This window comes from Tauraco erythrolophus, unplaced genomic scaffold (genome assembly GCF_009769465.1).
Source record: "Tauraco erythrolophus isolate bTauEry1 unplaced genomic scaffold, bTauEry1.pri scaffold_45_arrow_ctg1, whole genome shotgun sequence".
In the NCBI taxonomy this organism is placed as follows: domain Eukaryota; kingdom Metazoa; phylum Chordata; class Aves; order Musophagiformes; family Musophagidae; genus Tauraco; species Tauraco erythrolophus.
The window spans coordinates 842,303-859,414 of NW_028238615.1; the positions used below are offsets into that span (position 1 = coordinate 842,303).

Below are 17,112 nucleotides of genomic sequence, written 5' to 3' on the forward strand. Positions count from 1 at the left end.
ATTAAAGGATAAACGGGAAACCCGTGGGTTGAGATAAGAACAATTTAATACAGATGATTTAATACACAGGGTAGGTGCTCACCACCCCCTCGTATCCGCAGCCCGTCTCGTCCCGAAGCCACAATCCCGGACGCTGCGTGATATGGAATACTGATTGGCCAGTTTGGCCCTCAATCTTAAGTCCCACCACAAATCACAAGGGGAATCGTGTCCCCCTTATCCCACCGTGCTTCTGTGCTCCGGCACACGGAAAAGTCCTTGGAGTCTCAACCATCAGCTTGCTGTCAGCATTCTTCTCAATGAGCCTCGGAGTGAAACCAAAACACGGAGCTCTGCTGGCTGCTAAAAAGAAGAGCTGACTCTGTCCCAGCTAAAACCAGGACATTCCTGCTGGCCCATTCCTCCAGCCCACCCCGCTGCCCCAGCACATGCACTGGGGTACCAGACACCCCCACGCCCTGGTTTGGTGGGTACCAGCAGTGCCAGTGCCAGCCCGTCCCTGCTGGGGTGAGGCACTGAGGGGGTCGCAGCCCCAGCCGCGGGATGGCTGGATGAACCAGAGTAACTGGGAATACAGACAGCATTTCTGTCATCCCAGAACCCCCATCCCAGGGGGGTTCCCAGCCCCACGCCGCAGCTTCCCACTAGTAGGGGACCCCGTCGCTCTCCTGGGACCAGCACTGCGACCACAGGGTCTTGCACAACTGGATGCAGGGAGGCCAGCAGCCGCAGCAGTAGCATCTCCACCAGGCCTTCAGGCAGTGCCAGAGGCTGGCACAGCGCTGCCGTAGGGACTGTCCTGCCCTGCACGGCCCCGGGGCCACCTGCCCACACGTGCTGCCTGCGGGCACCTGGTGCTGGGCACTGGGTTCTGCCAGGGTGCTCCTGCCCAGCTCCATGGAGCTGCTCCTGCCCAGTCCCATGGAGCTGCTCCTGCCCGGTCCCATGGAGCTGCTCCTGCCCGGTCCCATGGAGCTGCTCCTGCCCGGCTCCATGGAGCTGCTCCTGCCCGGCTCCATGGGGCTGCTCCTGCCCGGCTCCATGGAGATGCTCCTGCCTGGCTCCATGGGGCTGCTCCTGCCCAGCTCCATGGGGCTGCTCCTGCCCGGTCCCATGGAGCTGCTCCTGCCCGGCTCCATGGAGCTGCTCCTGCCCAGCTCCATGGGGCTGCTCCTGCCCGGCTCCATGGAGATGCTCCTGCCCAGCTCCATGGGGCTGCTCCTGCCCGGCTCCATGGAGATGCTCCTGCCTGGCTCCATGGGGCTGCTCCTGCCCAGCTCCATGGGGCTGCTCCTGCCCGGCTCCATGGAGATGCTCCTGCCCGGCTCCATGGGGCTGCTCCTGCCCGGCTCCATGGAGATGCTCCTGCCCGGCTCCATGGGGCTGCTTCTTTCCGGCTCCCCATGGCTGCTTCTTTTCGCTTCCATCAGGCTTCTCTCGTGCAGCTCCACGGGGCTGCTCCTGCCTCGACCCGTCTCCTTGTTCTTCTCCAAGTTGCCCTCCGCATCTTTGCTCTTCTTCACCCTCAGCAGCTCCACTCCAGGGCACGGAGGCCACACGGTGACCCGCAGCTGCCCCAGCTCCTCCATCCTGGCAGCGGGGAGGGAGGGTTCCCCGGAGGGGTTCCCACTGCAGCCACCTTCCACCCCTCGCCACAGGGCCAGCACCGCCTGCAACTGCTTGCAGTGCTTCTCGGTCACCGCCTGGCTCTCCCGGATGGCGTTGAGAAGATGGCGGATAAGCTCCATGGTGGCCAGGGACGTGGCTGGAGGGCTGCTGGGGGGCAGCTCCACATCCACAGGGCTCTGCACGCCGTCCCTGAGGACCTGCTCCTGCTCTGTCCCCACTGGCGGCTCCAGTGGAGGATCCTGGCCAAGGGATGGCCCCGTGTCCCCTGCCAGCACCTCGTCAGCCTTGGGGGGCTGCTCTTGTCTCGAGCGGTTGAGCGCTGCCAGCTCGGCCATCGCACCGGGCCAGGGCTCCGGGAAGGAGAAGAGGGAGGACTGGGAGGAGGAGCTGCTCAACAACAGGGAGCCCAGAGAATCCATGGAGGCCAGAGGGGCTACTCTGGACGAGTGCTCTGGGTTCCACATCTCCGCTCTGGCCCTACAGAGGAGGAGAAGGAAGAAATGGACATGGAGCTGTTGGAGCGGGGCCAGAGGAAGCCATGGAGATAACGCGAGGGCTGGAGCACCTCTGCTCTGGAGACAGGCTGGGAGAGTTGGGGCTGTTCAGCCTGGAGAGGAGAAGGCTCCAGGGTGATCTTATTGCAGCCTTCCAGTACCTAAAGGGGCTACAGGAAAGCTGGAGAGGGGCTTTGGACAAGGGCATGGAGTGACAGGACATGGGGCAATGGCTTTAAACTGAAAGAGGGTGGATTTAGGTTAGATACAAGAAAGAAACTCTTTACATTGAGGGTGGTGAGGCACTGGCACAGGTTGCCCAGAGAAGCTGTGGCTGCCCCATCCCTGGCAGTGTTCCAGGCCAGGTTGGATGGGGCTTTGGGCAACCTGGTGTAGTGGAGGGTGTCCCTGCCCATGGCAGGGGCGTTTGAACTGGATGATCTTTGAGGTCCCTTCCAACCCAAACCATTCTATGATTCTATGATTCAATGAAACGCTGCTTCACCCCAGACCCTCTGGAGGGATTTCGGGGCAGGTTGTCCCCCCAACCAGTGGGCAGCATTGCCCAGCACAGATGTGGGCAGGGCACAGGGTGAGGGTCTCGGGCAGGATCTGGGAGTCTCCCACTGCACTCACCACATCTCCACGGTCGGCATGGGCTTCTTCGCTCCTGTGTCCACTGGTGGAGATGCTGCCAAGAGAGAAGACAGAGTGAGCAGCCATCAGACCCGGCACAGCCCCGGGTCAGGGCTGCTGGTGGCTGCCAGCCATTTGCAGGATGCTCGGTGCCAGGGCCTCTCACCACTCTGCTCCTCTGACCGGGCTCTCGCCGTTCTCTTCAAACTCCTCTTCTTCCACCAGCCCTGCAGGACCCCATGAGCTGGGTGAGATGGGAGCAGCTCCCAGCCCCGACTCACCACACCACACCACAGCCCCTCATGCCACTCCACGCACACCATGCCACGCCATGCCATGCCACGCCACGCCACGCCATGCCATGCCATGCCATGCCATGCCATGCCATGCCATGCCATGCCATGCCATGCCATGCCACCCCAGCCCACCCAACGCCGCGCTGCAGTGCGCTGCGGTGCAGCTGTCACCTACCCAGAGCCGCCTGCCCCGCAGCATGGTGGAGATGAGGCTGAGCTGCAGCAGGAGCATCAGGAGTGGGAGCATCTCACCCGTGGTGAGGACATTAAAACGTCCCATGGGACCAGCTCCAGTGCAGCCGTGGCACTCCGAGTCACCAGCACAGACCCACGATGGGGAACCCCAGGGACCTCTTGGGTGCCCAACCTGGGACCCCAACGCTGCTGGTGTGGCTGAGGCTGCAGTCTGCCCAGACGACACCAGACTGCGGTGCCCACCGCCCACTGCCTGTGCCCGCGGGGCCCCCACGACTCCCTTTCATAGCGCGGCTGGCGTCGTTTGTGACATCACAATGCCATCACAGCCCCCCGTGGGGACACGCGGCCGCCCCCGCGCCCTGTCCCAGCTGCAACAGGCAGGTGTGAGGATCTCAGGAGAGGCTGGACGTCTCCCTGGCCATCAGGGGTGGCAGCTGATGGAAGCTTATGGTCTGCAGGGTGGGGAACCCTGGGGGGGCTTCAGAGGGGATGGAGAAGGAGAATGGGGGGAGCAGGGGAGAGATGGGAGGAGAAGAAAAAGGAGAAGGGGAAGGAGGAGGAGGACAACGACGACAACGACAGATGCCCCAGCTGTCCCCCCCAGCCGACAGCAGCACTGGCCAGGGCTTTTGAAATTTAGGAGGATCCCCTCGATGCTGAGCCCAGGTCCTGCCCAGACTCACCCCAGGTCCCTCCCTGCTGAGCCCCGGCCCCGGCTGCTTCACCGCAGCCTCAGCCACGGCCCCCTGCTCCTCCAGCCGCTCGCTCCATCCCCCACGGAGGGATGGGGAGACAATCGGGATGGCAAAACCAGGAAATCCCCAACATCTTTTGGAGGGACAACACAGCAGGGCAGAAGCAATCTTGAAGGTTTCTGGAGTGTATTGATGATAACTTCCTTCTCCAAGTGGTAGAGGAACCAACGAGGAGAGGTGCTGTGCTGGACCTTGTTCTCACCAACAAGGAGGGGCTGGTGGGGAACGTGATGCTCAAGGGCAGCCTTGGCTGCAGTGACCATGTGTGGGAGACTGAATTCCCCTGAGACTGTGGGACACAAAAGAGTTTCCCATGAGATGACGGAACACAAAAATAGAAGTGCATGAGAACTGCAAGCAGCAGATAACAACAGATGTGCTGGACACGGGACTGAGAACAGCGACCTTGGGAAGAAGAACACAAAGATGTTCTTACAGTGAATAAGGACTGGGACCGACTGCGGGAGCGGGGCTTGGTGCATGTATATGAGATTGCCAGCTTGGCTCAATAAACGATTTCGCCTGTGCTCTCACCTGGAGCACTCAGCAGGGTCCGTGCCTGACTCCTCCACAACCATGAAATGGTGGAGTTCAAGATCCTTAGGGCAGCGAGGAGGGTGCACAGCAAGATGACTGCCCTGGATTTCAGGAGAGCAGACTTTGGCCTCTTCAGGGATGTCCTTGGTAGAGTACAATGGGATGAAGCCCTGGAGGGAAGAGGGGCCCAAGAAAGCTGGTTCATATTCAAGGATCACCTCCTCCAAGCTCAGGAGCGGTGCATCCCAACAAAGAGGAAGTCAGGCAGGAACACCAGGAGGCCTACATGGATGAAGAAGATGTTCAATGAATCACAGAATGTCAGGGATTGGAAGGGATCTCAAAGGATCATCTAGTCCAATCCCCCTGCCGGCGCAGGACCACCCAGATCAGATCACACAAGAACACGTCCAGGCGGGTTTGGAACATCTCCAGAGAAGAAGACTCCACAACCTCTCTGGGCAGCCTGTTCCAGTGTTCTGTTCCCCTTACTGGGAAGAAGTTTTCCTCATGTTTAAGCGGAACCTCCTGTGTTCCAGCTTAGATCCATTTCCCCTTGTCCTGTCATTGGATGCCACTGAGAAGAGCCTGGCTCCATCCTCATGCCAGTCACTCTTTCCATATTTATAAACATTAATGAGGTCCCCCCTCAGTCTCCTCTTCTCCAAGCTAAAGAGACCAGTATAGCCCAGTACAGCTCCCTCAGCCTTTCCTCATCAGGGAGATGCTCCACCCCCTTCATCACCTTCGTGGCCCTGCGCTGGACTCTCTCCAGCAGTTCCTTGTCCTTCTTGCACTGAGGGGCACAGAACTGGACACAAAATTCCAGATGCGGCCTCACCAGGGCAGAGTAGAGGGGGAGGAGAACCTCCCTCGACCTACTCACCACCCCCCTTCTGATACACCCCAGGATGTCATTGGCCTTCTTGGCCACCAGGGCACATTGCTGGCTCATGGCCATCCTGCTGTCCAGCAGGACCCCCAGGCCCCTTTCCCCTGTGCTGCTCCCCACCAGTTCAGTCCCCAACTTGTACTGGTACATGGGGCTGTTCTTACCCAATTTTCTGGACGAGGACGCGGGCGATGAGTTCCTGGATCTGAGCAACCAGGGATCAGGTTAGAAAAGCTGAAGCCATTAGACAATTAAATCTGAGGATGAGGGAAAATGTAGGCCCTCTCCGGAAGGAAATGGGGGACCTGGCTACCCGGGATATGGAGAAGGCTGAGGTTCTCAATGACTTCTTTGCCTCAGTCTTCACTGGCAAGAGCTCCAGCGGCATGGCCCAAGTCACGGAAGGCAAAGGCAGGGACTGGGAGAATGAAGAACTGCCCACTGTAGGAGAAGATCAGGTTCGAGACCGTCTAAAGAACCTGAAGGTGGACAAGTCCATGGGACCTGATGAGGTGCATCCACAGGACCTGAGGGAACTGGCAGATGAAGTTGCTAAGTCACTATCCATCATATTTCAGAAGTCGTGGCAATCTAGTGAAGTTCCCAATGACTGGAAAAGGGGAAACACAGCCCCCATCTTTAAAAAGGGGAAAAAGACCCAGGGAACTACAGGCCAGTCAGTCTCTGTTACCCAACAAGGAAGGGGTTAAAATGTTTGTGTAAGAACTTCATGAAGGGTTCAGTAGGCGGTTTGCACACACCTGAGGAACAGAACGAGATGAGCATCCTTGGAGCTGCCGGGAGTGATTGGAAGGGAGACTCTTTATCCAGAACTGTCTGCCCTTGAGGGAGCATCCCAGAGAACGGATCAACTTTGTTCCCAAGTTTTTCTGAGCTGGGAACATGTGCAGCAGTGACGTGGGGAAAAGGGAATTCCGGCAGCGGGAGATGGTGACCACCGACTCACGGACCAGGGGTCGGGAGTGCAGCCAGGAGGAGATGAAGATTACGTATCACCACCTCCTGCATTGCCCACGGGGTTTTCGGATGAGGACGATCACTCAGGAGAAGGAGCAGTGGGAGGATCAACCCCAGTTCCTGCCCAAACTCGGCGTAAAACAGGACCGATTCTCCAGGCGCCACTTGGAGAAGCTGTGGGATCGGCGGGATCGACAAGAACTAAAGTCCCTTTTAATATGGGAGATTTGGATGCTTGGAAGGAAGTGGTTAAAGCTTTGCTATGGAGATGATCCATTAGGAACTGCCAAAAGGTTTGAATAAATAATTAAAAATCAAGACCCAGACTGGAAAGATGCAGACATACGCATGGAATCATAGATGTTGGACATATGATGAAGATATTAGACCTATATTAACAATTATTAAGATATTAGATCTATATTAAGATAATGTCAGATGCAATGACTGAAATTGAGAAACTGTTAATCCTAAAAACCACCGGAACTCACGGATGGGCTCCAATGACAGCCAGAATGCTGTGTGTCCCCTGACTGCCCCGCGCTGGGATCCCAATGATCCAGGAGGGTGGTGAGGCACTGGCACAGGTTGCCCAGAGAAGCTGTGGCTGCCCCATCCCTGGCAGTGTTCCAGGCCAGGTTGGATGGGGCTTTGGGCAACCTGGTGTAGTGGAGGGTGTCCCTGCCCATGGCAGGGGGTTGGAACTGGATGATCTTGAAGGTCCCTTCCAACCCAAACCCTTCTGTGATTCTATGATAACACAGACTGTCGCACATGAAAGCGATATCAAAATGGGATAAAATTTGGATTACAGAACGCGATCCCAAAGGCTGCCAATTGGTCAGCCCAATGCCGTGAAGCAAGGGCAAATGAAACCCCACGGAATTCTCAGATTCCGATGGGCGATGCGTGAATCTACCACCTTAGACCCCTCACCTGATGCGGGGCGGCAACAATTGGTATTGTTGGGTTTGGGCCAGTCGTCAGAAGATGTTAGAAGAAAACTGCAAAAACTAAAAGAGCCTCAAGTGCGGGATTTAGAGAAATTAATTGAGGAAGCACGGAGGGTGTACAGGAACCGAGAAAGCGATGGAAGAACAGTCGCCACAGCAACAATCTCGGCGTTAGAAGAACAAAGTGCGGGACCCCAGGGACCCCCTGGAGCCAGAGGCAGAGGAGGGGCCTCCTTGGGGATCTCCAGGGGGTTGGAAAAGGGAATGCCCTGAATTAAGACAATTAAAGCCCGAGGTGGTTGCTGAAGCCAAATGACGGGGACCTGGGGAATCTGCCCTGGCGGATCCACTGGTGAAATTAAAGCTGGGAACCAGAATGAGGAAGTGGAATTTTTAACAGACACGGGTGCCTCGTAATATATTAAATCAAGAACTAATACCTGTAGGTCATGGTTTCGTAACTGTAATAGGAGCCACTAGCCAGCAGAAAAAGGCCTTTTTTCTCCAGCCAATTACATTTCAGATTGGAAAACAAGTAGGGATTCACCAATTCCTGTATTTACCAGAATGTCCGAAACCTTTACTCGGGCGGGACCTGTTAGAGCAATTGGAGGCACAAATAATTTTTGAAAAGGGTAAAGTAGAATTCAAAGCAAAAGGTGATCGATTAATCGAAGTCTTAAGTTTGGCCATGATCCAAACTGAAAACCAAACTGAGGGTACCTCAGAGATAGAAGAAATCCCAGATCAAGTGTGTCCAGGGATATGGGCTTCTGGGATTGCAGGGAAAGCAAAGAACGCTGTACCGATACAGGTGGGAGTAAAACTTGGTTCTGGTGTGGTTAGAATGAAACAATATCCTTGAAGGTTGGAAAACTGAAGGGGCATAAAAGAAACAACTGAAAAATTCCAAAAGTTTGGGTTACTGGTTGAATGTGAATCAGAATATAATACCCCAATTTTACCAGTAAAGAAACCAGATGGGAAATATGGAATAGTACAAGATTTAAGGGCAGCAAACAGAACTGTGGAGGATCCGTGTCCGGTAGCAGCAAACCCGTACACCTCGTTATCCAGCCGGAAAGAAACGTAGGAACAGTTCCCAGTTTGGGATTTCAGGGATGCATTCTTGTTCCTCGCCTCGGCCCCCAAAAGCCGTGATCTGTTTGCTTTTGACTGGGAAAACCCCGATTCGGGGCGTAAAACTCAACTCGCTTGGACAGTGTTTCCTCAAGGATTTAAAAACAGCCCTACAATGTTTGGGAACTGATTGGCAAGGGAATTGGAACTTTGGGAAAGGCCTCCAGGCAATGGCATTCTTTTGCAATACGTGGATGACGTCTTGATAGCTACAGAAAGGAGAGAAGGGTGTAAAGAATGGACTGTGAGTTTATTGAACTTCCTTGGATTAAGGGTTATCGAGTGTCATTACAGAAAGCCCAAATCCTGCAGAAGAAAGTGGTCCATTTGGGATGCCTGATTTCCAAAGGACACCGACAGCTCGGAAATGAAAGGAAGGAGGCCATCTGCAAAACCCCAGAACCATTCCTTTTCTAGGAATGACACGTTGTGCCCAGCACCAGGTGCCCGCAGGCAGCACATGTGGGCAGGGGGCCCTGGGGCCGTGCAGGGCAGGACTATGCCTGAGAGAGGGACGAGATTCTCCAGCGCGTACATTCAGACCTGGAGATTGGGTTTATGTTAAAACCATTTCAGGTCACCCCTTGAGGAAAAGTGGAACGGACCGTTCCAGATATTGCTGACAACCTACACGGTGATCAAGATCTCAGAATGACCTGGTTGGATTCATTGCTCCCGGATGAAGAAAGCACCTGAGGAACAATGGATGGCAGAAGCCACAGGGCCAACTACAACAAGACTGACCTGGTGTTCATTGTCACAATTCCGATAAGTAGGATCAAAATGGTAAACACTGCCCCTCTCAGTTGGCCATGGTCTCTCGTCCATCTGAAGTCCACAGGAAGTATGGGACCATCTTTCAAACAAATGAACTTAAATATAGCTACTGTCATCATGCACGAACTGCAAATATACTCAGAGCATGAGTGGGGCTGGGACAGGGACAATGAGGTCCCCTCTTGATGGGAACAATCGAAGAAGGGAGCCAAATAGGTTGCCAAATGATCAGTGGGTGCATCCATGAGAAGGAGCGATGCGCAATGCAGTTGCTCGCCGCCCGCTGAGCAGCGCCTGCCCCGTCCCCGGCTGGCGATCCTGAAGAAGAGAGACCCCAAAACCACAGTCCCAGAAGAGAAAGAGCTTCCCAGCCAGCCCTCATCTGTATGTCAAGCGTGACGTCGCATGATATGGAATGTCCCGTTGATTCCGAGCCGCCCTGGGCTGCCTGTGCCCGGCGAGGGAGGCACCCACTCCGTACTGGGGCAGAGACAGGACCAGACTGCTGAGGCTGGAGGCACCTCTGGGCTTCAGCTGGCCCAGACTCCCTGTGCTGGTGGTCCAGGACCATGTCCAGGCGATTACTGAATACCTCCAGGGATGAAGACTCCACCAGCTCCCTGGGCCACCTGTGCCAGGGTTGGGGCACCCTCCCTCGACCTGCTGCCCTCAGCACTGTGGATCATGGCACCAGCAGCAGTAGCGTCTCCACCAGGCCTTCAGGCATTGCCAGAGGCTGGCACAGGCAGGAGGGGCAGAGGCTGCCCTGGGCACCCGGGGTGGGGTGTAAAAATAGCTGGGAGACAGCCGGAGGGGCTGGATCTGGGCCCGAGTGATCCCAGCCGGGGCTGCTATAAAAAGGGCGGCCGCGTCTCGCCTTTCCTGCCGGCAGCGGGCAGGCGCCGAGGGGCTGGGTGCCACGGGAGCCGGGCACCGCAGGAGCCGGGCAGCAGCACCCCGACCCTGTGCCCGCCGCAGGGAGCAGGTACCACTCCTCGCTGGGGTGCCCGGAGGGTTTGCTCCCAGTGGGGGACACTGCGGAGCCACGGGCTGCCGGGCACCGAGGGCATCTGTCTGCTGGCAGGGTTTAAATCTCGACCCTCTATGGGGCCCCTGGCGCTGGGCATGGTGGTGCTGGCTGGGACGCTGGCCGCCGGCAGCCCCCTGCACCGGCGAGACCTCGGCGTCCTCGAGGAGGAGAACCTGGACATGGCCCCCACCTCCTTCGACGACCAGTACTGGAACTGCAGCCGCATGATGGAGAAGGAGCTGCAGGAGCTCAACCGCACCGAGTTTGCCGACAGAAGAAATTATTCCGAGGCCTGGACCCACGCCGTCGCCGAATGGCGGAGCCGGCGCGGCCGCATCCCCCCGTTGCCGGCGCTGCGGCCGGAGCTGGCGATCGCCCTCCTGGCGTACACCCAGCACGGCAACCTGTACCGGGAGTTCAACGAGGCCGTGCGCACGGCCGGCAGCTCCCGCCAGGAATACCTGCTCAAATTCCGCTTCAAGGTGCTGCATTTCCTCCTGAGCGAGGCCCTGCGCGTCCTGCGGGACGCCGGGCACCGCCGCTGCCACCACGTCTACCGGGGTGTCCGGCGTGTCCGCTTCGGCGCCCAGCGCCACGACGTCATCCGCTTCGGCCAGTTCGCCTCCACCTCCACCAATAAAGACCGTGCCCTGGACTTTGGCAAGGACACCTTCTTCTCGGTGGAGACCTGCTACGGTGTCCCCATCGAGGACTTCTCCTCCTTCCCCGGGGAGGAGGAGGTCCTCATCCCGCCCTTCGAGACCTTCGAGGTCACCAACATCACCAGCAGCAGGGACGGAGTCTTCATCGAGCTCCGCTCCACGGGCACGCACAGCAACTACAGCTGCGAGTTCGTGAAAGGTGACGACCCCGCGGGATGCTCCGTGCCCCCGTTGGGGCACGGGGGACAGGGGGTGGCCCTGTCCCACCAGCTCTGCCGGGAAAAGGGGGGTCTTGACTGCGGGGAGAGGGACGGGGGCAGCTGGCCTTCGGGCACGTGGCCTCACACGTCTCCCAGCCGCTCTCCCCGCGGTTTGCAATGGGGGCTCTTGGCAGCAATGCATGGCGTGGCATGGCACAGCGTGACATGGCATGGTGCAGCACAGCACAGCACAGCACGGCATGGCACAGCGTGACATGGCATGGTGCAGCATGGCACAGCATGGCATGGCATGGCACGGCATGACATGGCATGGTGCAGCATGGCACAGTGTGAAATGGCATGGTGCAGCACGGCACAGCACAGCATGGCACAGCATGACATGGCATGGCACAGCATGACATGGCATGATGCAGCATGGCACAGTGTGACATGGCATGGCACAGTGTGACATGGCACGGTGCAGCACGGCACAGCATGGCACAGCATGACATGGCATGGCACAGCGTGACATGGCATGATGCAGCACGGCACAGTGTGACATGGCATGGCACAGTGTGACATGGCACGGTGCAGCACGGCACAGCACAGCATGGCACAGCATGACATGGCATGGCACAGTGTGACATGGCATGGTGCAGCACGGCACAGCGCAGTGCAGCGCAGCATGGCACAGTGTGACATGGCATGACACAGCATGGCACGCACAGCACGGCACAGCCGGGTCGGGGTGCAGGGGCCGTGCAAACAGAGTTGGTTTCTTTGGCAGAGAAGAGATGCAAGAACCGCCCGTGTCTCTTCAGCGCAGGTGAGCCCGCAGCGCCCGCTGCAGCCGGGGAGGGTGCCCCCTGGCTGGGCCTGCTGCCCCCCCGGCCCCCCTGACTCCCCCTCTCTGGCACTCCCAGGCAGCAGCGTCCTCGGGGACCCCCCGCGCCTCTGGGGGCTCCTCCTGGCAGCTGCGGCCCTGGCAGTGGCCGGGGGTCCCTGACCGCGACGCCGTCGCTGCCACCGCACCACGGCGAGGAAAAGGAGTCGGGAATCGGAGCCCCCAACTTCACGGAGACGGCAGGACGGGACGGGACGGGGCAGCAGGTGGGGTGGGGGCATGGGGATGGCCCTGTGGGGTGGCCACCTGTGCCCAGCCCAGCCCTGCCATGGTGCCATCGGCCTCGGGATGCGCCGGCAGCCCCGGGACACCAGCGGAGTCTGGACGAGGCCTTTGGCAGAAGCGGCGCTTTTGGACGGAGCCGAGCGCGGGGAGCTGCAGGGGGCTGCCCCAGGGATGGGGGCTGGCACTGGTGGGGGCCGGGGGGCACCCAGCAGGGCTGCTTTTGGGGGTGTCCCTGCCCAGGCAGCTGCTCCGCCGCTCGCCTTTCCCTGGCTCCCAGAGGAATAAAGACTTGCCGTGGGACCGGGGTGTCCCCGGGGGTTTCTTGCAGCTCCCTGGGCTGGGGGCAGCTTGTGGGGGCTGCAGCCGGGGTCTTCTCCACCCTCCCCCCCCTACATCGCCAGCCCTCCCACATCCAGAGCATCCCGCAGGGCGATGCCCACGCCCCAGGTCCTGCTCGAGGGGTCCGGGGTCTCCTCCTGGGGTCTGTTCGCCAGCCTGTCCCGCAGCTGCCCTTGGCCCGGGGAGGGTCACAGCCCCCACCAGCACCCGAGGGGACAGGGAGGGGGCTGGCAGCGGCACTGGGCATCCCCGGGGCAGGACCAGGGCTCTCTGTGGCTCTCCAGCCCCTCGCTGGGCTGGGAGGGGGTCAGGGATGGATCCTGCCCTCTGTGGGCACCAGAGTCACCTCCTCTCCCTCCTTCCTCACCCCACAGGTGCCCTCTGCACCCACGGGCGGCCCCGTCCCCACAACACGGGTGACACCGGGCAGCTTCATGTGCTTTAATAATCCCTGGCGTCCCACGGGCGGCTGCGGGCAGGGCCCGAGCCCGGTCGGGCACCACTCCCACCTTGGCAGGAGGCACCGGGAGCCCCACGCGCAGCGGGGCTGGCAGACGCGGGGCCGTGTGGACCCCACGGTGGGGCACGGAGACCCACGGGGGCCTCCCGTGCCCACGCAGCGGTGTGGGACCGTGGGAGCGACAACCCGCACCACGGGCTGCTCACCCGTCACGAGTTGCTCCCCGGTCTCAGCCCAGTCCCCTGTTCTCAGCCGGGGCCGGTGCCGGTGCCGGCGGCTCCCACCGCACGTCCCTGGTGTCGACGCCGAGGGGGCTGAGCACCACGCAGGTGAAGTTGGTGCGCAGGTGCTGGGCACCGAAGGAGCTGAAGTGCAGGTCGCGGCGCAGGGCCACCCCCGAGCCCCACGGCTCCTCTCTGCGGACCCAGCGGGGACCCATCAGTGCCCACCCCCAGCTCCGTGACACCCTCCCGGGTTGGGGGACCCGGGGTCCCCACCCTGGCTGGCACCGTCCCTCCCTGCCAGCCCCAGAGCCCCGTGCAGCCCCGCTGCCCCTGCCACCCGCCGGGACCCCCGAGCCCGGACTCACCGCACCGTGCCCTCGCGCACGGCCCCGTCCGGGTGCAGCTTCTCCACGAAGGAGCCGTTGCCCAGCCAGTAGAGCAGCGTCAGCTCGGGGAGCCCGCTCAGCGCCTCGCACGACACCGTCACGCTCTCGCCTGGAGCCGGAGGGCACGCGGGGGTCAGGAGGGCTGCGAGGGGCCCTGGTGCCCCCCCACCACCACCCAGGGCCAAGCTACCCCTGATGGCGGGCACAGCTCCCCCCCATCCGAGGGGGAACATCCTCCACTTCACCAGCACCCCAAAATCTTGGCTGCGGGCAGAGGATGCACCTCGCACGTCTGCCAGGGCTGGCGCAGGAGCTGACCCCCCCCCTCCGGCTCCCATGCCTCCACTCGGCTGGGGGGTCTCACTGCAGCCCCCCCACCCCTGGGGCACCCCTGCCTGGGGGTCACTCACCTGGGCGGGGGGGCTCTCCTGGCATCCGCAGGACGGTGATGCGGGGGGGCTGCAGGGCCATGGCACCTGGGTGGGCAGAGAGGGGTGAGCCGGGGGGTGGAGGCAAGAGCTGCCCCCGACAGCCCCCATCACCAGGGTGGGTGGCAGGGCGGGCTGCCACAGAGGGGGCACGGCTTGTCCCCAGCCCCCCCAGCAGCCCCACTTACCGGTGCGGGGGGATGCCAGGGCCCAGCAGAGCAGGGGCAGGAGCAGTCGGGCTGGGGGTCCCGAGGTCCCTGCGGGCAGAGATGGGGCTCAGTGCCGGGCACACGGGGTGCTCCCCCCGGGACGGTTCCCCCAACATCCCGCGCTCCAGCATCCCCCAAGGTGGCCACGGTCCCCCCCAGCATCCCTCCCCCCAGCATCCCCCGAGCCCCGTACGGTGCCCTCGCAGGCATCGGGGTGGTTCCCCCTCCCAAAGCCCCCCGAGTCCCGGCGGGTGCCCCCTCCAAGGGTGCCCCGACCTCCCCCCGGCCCCCCGGGCCCCCCCCGAGGCCCCGGTCCCGCGGCGGCCGTACGGGCGGGGCGCGGCGCAGCCATGGGGCGGCGGCGCTCGGGGCGGCGGCGCTTTATGGGGCGGCCCGGGGGGGGCGGCCCGGGGGGGCGGCGGGCGGGAGCGCCGTGACTCACCAGGAGCCGCCCCCGGCCCCGCCGGCGCGACCCGCCCGGCCCCCAAGGCCCCGTGTGTCCCCCCCCCCCCGCCCTCCTTCCCCCGAACCCCCCCCCGTGCCCCCGGGACGTGCCAGTGTCCCCCGTGCCCTGGTACAGAGCCCCAGTGCCTCCCGCACCCCCCGCGCGCTGTCCCGCCTCCCCCCGGGACCCCCGGGCTCTGCCCCCCAGCCCCGCGCACACCACACCCCCCCGTGCCCATCTGTCCCCGGGTGCCCCGCACCTGGGTGTCGATGTCCCGCAGTCGTGCCATGCCCAGCCTGCCCGCACCCCGGGTACCCCCCACCCCACACCCCCCCGTGCCCGTGGGCGAGCAGCCGCAGGCACCCCAGGGACACTGGAGCGGGGTCCATCCGGGCACCCCGTGCCCGTCGGGTGGGGTGTCCCGGGGCTTGGGGGCATCCTCGGGGCTGGTGGCAGCACCGGCAAGCCGGGGCCTTTGGGGGGGACCCGGGGGCAAGGCAGGGTGTGGGCAGAGCTGCGCAGGGGGAGGTGGGTGAAGCCCCCCAGGGACTGAGCCGAGGGGAGCCCTGGGTGCTCGGGGGGCCCCGAGCACGGCTTAGCACTGGCCCCCCAGCTCCACGGCCAAGGCATGGAGCCAGCGTGGCCGCGGGGCAGGAGCAGCTGGCCCAGCCCTGGTGCCCTGGCAGCGCCCGCAGTGCAGGCATGGGACCAACGTGAAAAAAGCCCCGAAAACCCCGGTGAGTTTTCCCGGCAGTCGTTACCGACAATTCCCAGAAAAGGGCAGGACTGCGCCTGGCAGAGGGGTGGTGGGGTTATCTCGAGGCCTCTCCAAGAGTGCCAAGTACAACACGTGCCCGTCCTCCCGCGGCACGGTAACCCGGGGCCATGACAGCGCTGGCCTGGGGTCCAGCGGGCAGCGAGGGGATGGAGGCAGCTGCCATGGGGTAGGGGGGCACGGCCCAGCACCCCCTGCTCCTCCACTGCATCCCTGCTCCCCACCAAAGCCCAACCCAGCTGAGCTCAGGGCACCACGAGGGGAAACACGTGGGCAGCGGCCGTGGAGAGGGTACTTTGTCCCTGGCCGCGCGTGGCATCCGTGCCCTTCCCCAGAAGTAGGAGGAGGAACCACGGCGCCAGGCTGGGGCAGGGAAGGCGATGAAGAAAAACCCTGGGCCACGTCTCTGTTTCCAGGACTCTATTTCTGTGTTTGGCACAACATCGCGACGTGGTTTCACCCGAAAGAAAAACCAAAAGGACTCGGCGGAGCACGTGGCACCGCTGCCACGCCGGGTCTCCCCCGGCTGACGCAGCTGGTGCCAGCCCCGCAGCCGAGCGGCCGCTTCCCAAATCCCCCAGGCGAAGCGCGTCCCCCCGCCAGAGCCCGGCGCCCTCGGGGGACACGGCTCAAGCCCCCACGCCCCTGGCAGAGCCGACTCGCTGCCCCCCCAGAACAGCCCAGTCTCCCCCCGTGCCCTGGCTGGCGCCGGGGTTGGGGACTTTGCCCGGGCGACGGGGCCACCCGCTCTCGGCTGCTCCTGACGTACCGCCACTGTCACAGGGACACCGGGAGAGCCACGGCACAGCCCCTCTCCGTGCCCTGGCTAGTGCCCAAGCCGCGGGAGACGGACAATGAGGCAGCCGGACGCCGCTGCCGGTGCCCGGGGAAGAATGTAGGGAAAAAAAAAGATGGGAGCGTACAAAAGGGTGACCCGGGGCAGGGCGCAGGCCGAGCCCGCCGCTGCAGCACGGGAGAGCGGCTCTGTTCCTCCCCGCGTGCCCGCGGCACCGGAGAGGGGACCTGGCAGCCAGGAGTCCGGCCCGCGGCGCTCCGTGCCAGCGTAGCTGAGCGTGTCCCCCTCGGCCCCTCTTCCAGGGCTCTTCCAGCCCCCCCAGGTGGGCTCTCCTCTGGAGGGAGGCCCAACCCTGCCCCTGCTCCTCCGTGCCCCGTCCTGGCTGCCGGCAGGGCTGCTCCGGGGAGCCGGCGAAGCTGCGGCCCTCGCCCTGGCACCTCTCCTGGCAGAGCGGCAGGAGAAGGAGATGGAGCACAGCCCCAGCCAAAAGCTCTCGGCACACCGGGGCCATGCGAAGGGCTGGAGAGGGGCTGGGGGGGCAAAAAGGTGGCAAACGTCTCTTCGTCTGCAATAGAAAGTTTTAAATACGCTCGTTAAAATAATTGCTTTTTTTAAAAAAAAAAAAAAAAAAAAAGACTCGCCCAGCCCTGGCGCGAGGGCCGCGGGGCCAAGTCCTCCCTCGCCCCGACGCCGTGGTCCGCGGGGCGGCCGAGGTCCTCAGAGGTGGCGGAGAAAAGCCGGCGT

The 17,112-nt window shown here is 62.0% G+C and overlaps 2 protein-coding genes across 3 annotated transcripts; one reads left to right on the forward strand and one right to left on the reverse strand.

Annotated features, from left to right (window-relative positions):
• The first annotated feature begins 10,389 nt into the window (after positions 1-10,389).
• On the forward strand, positions 10,390-12,183 carry ART1 (ADP-ribosyltransferase 1). 2 transcript variants are annotated; one of them, XM_086630632.1, is made up of 3 exons: positions 10,390-11,176; positions 11,965-12,016; positions 12,105-12,183. In XM_086630632.1, the coding sequence occupies exons 1-3, from the start codon at positions 10,390-10,392 to the stop codon at positions 12,181-12,183; spliced, it is 918 nt and encodes a 305-aa protein (XP_086486758.1). The 2 variants fall into 2 exon arrangements, with proteins under 2 accessions (XP_086486758.1, XP_086486759.1); XM_086630633.1 differs by having other exon boundaries at positions 11,965-12,003; positions 12,101-12,183.
• A 1,151-nt stretch (positions 12,184-13,334) lies between these two features.
• IL18BP (interleukin 18 binding protein) lies at positions 13,335-15,086 on the reverse strand. Its single transcript, XM_086630654.1, has 5 exons — positions 15,017-15,086; positions 14,332-14,418; positions 14,126-14,191; positions 13,695-13,824; positions 13,335-13,521 (listed from the first exon to the last, which is right to left on the reverse strand). The coding sequence occupies exons 1-5, from the start codon at positions 15,084-15,086 to the stop codon at positions 13,335-13,337; spliced, it is 540 nt and encodes a 179-aa protein (XP_086486780.1).
• Between the last annotated feature and the right edge of the window lie 2,026 nt (positions 15,087-17,112).